The sequence below is a fragment of the Palaemon carinicauda genome, chromosome 39 (genome assembly GCF_036898095.1).
Source record: "Palaemon carinicauda isolate YSFRI2023 chromosome 39, ASM3689809v2, whole genome shotgun sequence".
In the NCBI taxonomy this organism is placed as follows: domain Eukaryota; kingdom Metazoa; phylum Arthropoda; class Malacostraca; order Decapoda; family Palaemonidae; genus Palaemon; species Palaemon carinicauda.
The window spans coordinates 68,469,284-68,475,283 of record NC_090763.1 but is presented as its reverse complement, the minus strand read 5'-3'; the positions used below and the strand labels follow the sequence as shown (position 1 = coordinate 68,475,283).

General features: G+C 38.3%; 1 protein-coding gene across 2 annotated transcripts in view; it reads right to left on the bottom strand.

Moving 5' to 3' along the window:
* Positions 1 to 326: 326 nt before the first annotated feature.
* LOC137631243 (rRNA methyltransferase 2, mitochondrial-like) overlaps positions 327 to 6,000 on the bottom strand; it is a 49,332-nt gene continuing 43,658 nt past the window's right edge. Inside the window, exon 6 of one of the 2 annotated variants that reach the window (XM_068363027.1) lies at positions 327 to 718. In XM_068363027.1, the coding sequence (XP_068219128.1) occupies positions 572 to 718 (147 nt within the window). In that variant the 3' untranslated portion in view covers positions 327 to 571. The remainder of the gene's footprint in view (positions 719 to 6,000) is intronic. The other variant, XM_068363026.1, reaches the window with a different exon arrangement.

Below are 6,000 nucleotides of genomic sequence, written 5' to 3'. Positions count from 1 at the left end.
ATGGCTGAACAATGAACAATTCTCACTTGGATGGAGCTCTGCACATTAAGCGGTTCTACAAAGTTCGTTTGGTACTGAAGATTTTAAGCACCATCCCCTCGCACAGAAATGTGGTACTATACTCTCGCTGAAATAAATGGTAATGCAGTAATCTATATTACAGATTTTTCCTGAATTATTTTAGGTAGCTCAGTTTTCTAGCTACCATATTTGGGGAAATTTCATCATTAAAAATTATTGAAAGATTACCAAAAAATAAAAGGGAAGAAGATATACTTTATGTTGCATAATGAGAAATAAGACTATCTTTAAATTCCAAATAATTTAATTTTCGTAACTAGGATCCCAAAAATTTTTAAATCATCTATTTTATAATTCTATAAATATTTAAATTGAAGTGTAATAAAATAAGCTTATGAAGGAAATTTACTAAAATGATTAATTAAAGAATACAGAGCAATATATATGCACATATTTACACATAACTATGCATAAATTATACTGAAAATAAGTTAAAATCCTCAGAACTTTAAAACTATTAAAACAAAAATATATACTATCAAAACTATAACTATCTATCAGTCCCCAGAAAATTTTTACCCAATAAAAATTTTTCAGAGGAATCTTTACGGCTAGCATTTGGCTTAATAATCTTGACAGTTCTATAGTATTTCTCCATATCACTTTTAAGCTTCATGTCTCGACTTCCATCCCACACCTGCAAGAAGAATTACTGATGTTATATTAAGGTGATGACAGAGAAGTGCCTCACCACCTCAAACCCCACCAAAAACTAAAATTATAATAAGAATAACTTAATCCCAAGTCATAACAAAACAGACAGTAAAGGAGAAAACTGACTAAGTCATTAAAAAGTACAGAAAAAAAGATAAAATTCACATGAATTTTCCAACTCATCTGTTAAGTGAGGAGAATTAAATGCCTATATCTTTCAAGTTAATAAAGATGCCTAAAATATACCTAATGGAATCTACCACAGCCCTTAATGTTTATGTCATAAATTCATCATCCAATAACCACGATAAGTAAAGTTCTACAGCGGTCTGAAGAATTATCTGAACCAATTCATAAACTCTGCTATTAATCAGATATCAGAACTGATTAACAAATAATTAGTCATTAATTATATGAAATAAAAAAAGAATAAGACTATTATAACCCCTTAAACCCCTTTCTCAAAGAAGACAAAGTTCTTAAAACTTATCATTTAATCTTTATCCAAACTTTAACGTTTATCAGAACTTTAACAAAGTTAATGGATCAAATACAAATGCCCACAAAACATGCCTAATCATATGATAGGCATAAAGTTCATGATTGTCTACTTGTAATATCCTACAATCTTGGAAGGCACCTGAAATATATTGGTATAAGACAAAATCTTAATACAGTACAGTACATACCTCTAAAACATAAACAGGACAGAAACTGATTTCACACCTTTTGAGAAGCGTGAAGATCTTTATTAAAATAAATAGTTACCAAATAGAAGGAACAAAACTTGCTCTTTTTATGTGTATTAACACTGAAAGGTCAAGACAACAAATTTTACTTATTTTGCTTTTATAATGATCCAAAAGGGAGGGGACATGCCATCCATCCCAGAAATAGCAAGTCTTGAGAGTTATTGATAAATAAGATTAACCCGTACTTTAAAACAATGTAATTACTTCAAACCAAAATAAATGACAGGTACATCCATCATCAGTTAATCCTTTTGTTAACATATTAGCACTTGAATGGAAACAACTATTGCCATACTTTTATACCAGAAAGACTTGTACGTTACAACAGTAACATGCTTCAGTGCAGGATATTGAAAACACTGTATAACTGGCTTTTAAGAACACTTGCCTCTATATATGAATGATAAGGCAGTTTCCAGCAGGGTGGCACTCTTTATAATAATAGTGCATCAATTTACTTCAGAAACATCTTAAAAAGGAGGAAATAATCCTTACTTCATCCCCCTGTTAGTGCCGTAAAAAAAGGCAAAGATAAGAAAAAACCCAGAAGGGAAGTTACCCAATGTTTATATGGAAGGCAACACTACAACCTATTTAGTTTGATGTTCATTTATTCATTAATTTATTCTATAATTATAACTTTTTCTTGTTTTTGGTATGCTTTTATGTACTGCACTGTAATTAAATATAAACTTTTGTGCAAAACTGGCTCATAATAGGAGCAGTCTTGGGTGAGGAACAATGAATTTATTTCTATTCATTCTTATTATGAAAATTGATTCAGTATTTGAACAATTTGGTGTTCAAACACCGTTTTGGAATGCATTATGTTCGATCTCTGAGGTATCACTGTAATCAAAGAAGCTATAAGAGAGTAGAAGGGGAGGACCATGAGAGCCTCTAGTCTTAACACCAGAATATGAGGAACCAGTTCGGCTGGAATTGCTAGGGTGCCACAGCCCACCCTTCCCCGTTATCCACCACAGATGAAGCTTCATAACGCTGAATCCCCTACTGCTGCTACCTCCACGGTCATCCAAGGCACCGGAGGAAGCAGCAGGGCCTACCGGAACTGCATCACAATCGCTCGCCATTCATTCCTATTTCTAGCACGCTCCTCTCTCACATCTATCCTCCTATTACCCAGAGCTTCCTTCACTCCATCCATCCACCCAAACCTTGGCCTTCCTCTTATACTTCTCCCATCAAATCTTGCATTCATCACCTTCTTTAGCAGACAGCCATTTTCCATTCTCTCAACATGGCCAAACCACCTCAACACATTCATATCCACTCTAGCTGCCAACTCATTTCTTACACCTGTTCTCACCCTCACTACTTCGTTCCAAACCTTATCTACTCGAGATACACCAGCCATAATCCTTAGACACTTCATCTCAAACACATTCAATTTCTGTCTCCCTCACTTTCGTTCCCCACAACTTCGATCCATACATCACAGTTGGTACAATCACTTTCTCATACAGAACTCTTTACATTTATGCCCAACCCTCATTTTTTACTACTCTCTTAACTGCCCCCAACACTTTGCATCCTACATTCACTCACCGACGTACATCTGCTTCCATTCCACCTTTGCTACAACAACAGACCCCAAGTACTTCAGATACATACATACATACATATACCAAGGCACTTCCCCCAATTTTGGGGGGTAGCTGACATCAACAAAGAAACAAAAACAAGAAGGGTACCTCTACTCTCTACGTTCCTCCCAGCCTAACCAGGGACTCAACCGAGTTCAGCTGGTACTGCTAGGGTGTCACAGCCCACCCTCCCACATTATCCACCACAGATGAAGCTTCATAATGGTGAATCCCTTACTGCTGCTACCTCCGCGGTCATCTAAGGCATCGGAGGCAGCAGCAGGGCCTATCGGAACTGCGTCACAATCGCTCGCCATTCATTCCTATTTCTAGCACGCTCTCTTGCCTCTCTCACATCTATCCTCCTATCACCCAGAGCTTCCTTCACTCCATCCATCCACCCAAACCTTGGCCTTCCTCTCGTACTTCTCCCATCAACTCTTGCATTCATCACCTTCTTTAGCAGACAGCCATTTTCCATTCTCTCAACATGGCCAAACCACCTCAACACATTCATATCCACTCTAGCCGCTAACTCATTTCTTACACCCGTTCTCACCCTCACCACTTCGTTCCTAACCCTATCTACTCGAGATACACCAGCCATACTCCTTAGACACTTCATCTCAAACACATTCAATTTCTGTCTCTCCATCACTTTCATTCCCCACAACTCCGATCCATACATCACAGTTGGTACAATCACTTTCTCATATAGAACTCTCTTTACATTCATGCCCAACCCTCTATTTTTTACTACTCCCTTAACTGCCCCCAACACTTTGCAACCTTCATTCACTCTCTGACGTACATGTGCTTCCACTCCACCATTTTCTGCAACAACAGACCCCAAGTACTTAAACTGATCCACCTCCTCAAGTAACTCTCCATTCAACATGACATTCAACCTTGCACCACCTTCCATTCTCGTACATCTCATAACCTTACTCTTACCCACATTAACTCTCAACTTCCTTCTCTCACACACCCTTCCAAATTCTGTCACTAATCGGCCAAGCTTCTCTTCTGTGTCTGCAACCAGTACAGTATCATCCGCAAACAAAAACTGATTTACCTCCCATTCATGATCATTCTCGTCTACCAGTTTTAATCCTCGTCCAAGCACTCGAGCATTCACCTCTCTCACCACTCCATCAACATACAAGTTAAACAACCACGGTGACATCACACATCCCTGTCTCAGCCCCACTCTCACCGGAAACCAATCACTCACTTCATTTCCTATCCTAACACATGCTTTACTACCTTTGTAGAAACTTTTCACTGCTTACAACAACCTTCCACCAACTCCATATAACCTCATCACATTCCACATTGCTTCCCTATCAACTCTATCATACGCTTTCTCCAGATCCATAAACGCAACATACACCTCCTTACCTTTTGCTAAATATTTCTCGCATATCTGCCTAACTGTAAAAATCTGATTCATACAACCCCTACCTCTTCTAAAACCACCCTGTATTTCTAAGATTGCATTCTCTGTTTTATCCTTGATCCTATTAATCATTACTCTACCATACACTTTTCCAACTACGCTTAACAAACTAATACCTCTTGAATTACAACACTCATGCACATCTCCCTTACCCTTATATAGTGGTACAATACATGCACAAACCCAATCTACTGGTACCATTGACAAGACAAAACGCACATTAAACAATCTCACCAACCATTCAAGTACAGTCACACCCCCTCCTTCAACATCTCAGCTCTCACACCATCCATACCAGATGCTTTTCCTACTCTCGTTTCATCTAGTGCTCTCCTCACTTCATCTATTGTAATCTCTCTCTCATTCTCATCTCCCATCACTGGTACCTCAACACCTGCAACAGCAATTATATCTGCCTCCCTATTATCCTCAACATTCAGTAAACTTTCAAAATATTCCGCCCATCTTTTCCTTGCTTCCTCTCCTTTTAACAACCTTCCATTTCCATCTTTCACTGTCTCTTCAATTCTTGAGCCAGCCTTCCTTACTCTCTTCACTTCTTCCCAAAACTACTTCTTATTCTCTTCATATGAATGACCCAATCCCTGACCTCACCTCAGGTCAGCTGCCCTCTTTGCCTCACGTACCTTGCGCTTTACTTCCACATTTTTCTCTTTATATTTTTCATACTTCTCTATACTATTACTGTACTTTGCAGCCATTCTTCAAAAGCCCTCTTTTTCTCTTCCACTTTTACCTTCACTCCTTCATTCCACCATTCACTGCCCTTCCTCATGCTGCCTCCAACAACCTTCTTTCCACACACATCACTTGCAATCCCAACAAAATTTTCTTTTACTAACTTCCACTCCTCCTCTAAATTGCCAGTTTCTCTTACTTTCACTTCGTCATATATCATTTTCAACCTTTCCTGATATTTACTTTTTACCCCCGGTTTTATTAGCTCTTCAACCCTCACTACCTCCCTTTTACATCCACCTACTCTATTCCCCCATTCTTTTGCTACAACTAATTTTCCTTCCACCAAAAAATTATCAGACATACCGTTAGCCATACCCCTAAACACGTGCACGTCTTTCAATCTTCCAAATATTCTTTTAGTTATCAACACATAATCCATTAATGCCCTTTCTACTACTCTTCCATTTGCCACTCTTACCCATGTATACTTATTTTTATCTTTCTTTTTGAAAAAGCTATTACTTATCACCATCTCTTGCTCAACACATATTTCCATCAGTCTCTCACCACTCTCATTTTCACCTGGTACGCCATACTTCCCAATGACACCTTCTACCTCTCCAGTGCCCACTCTAGCATTTAAGTCACCCATGACAACTACATAATTCCTTCTACCCAGTCCTTCTACACACCTAGTTAATTCATTCCAGAACTCATTCCGCTCTTCTTCACTTTTCTCACTACC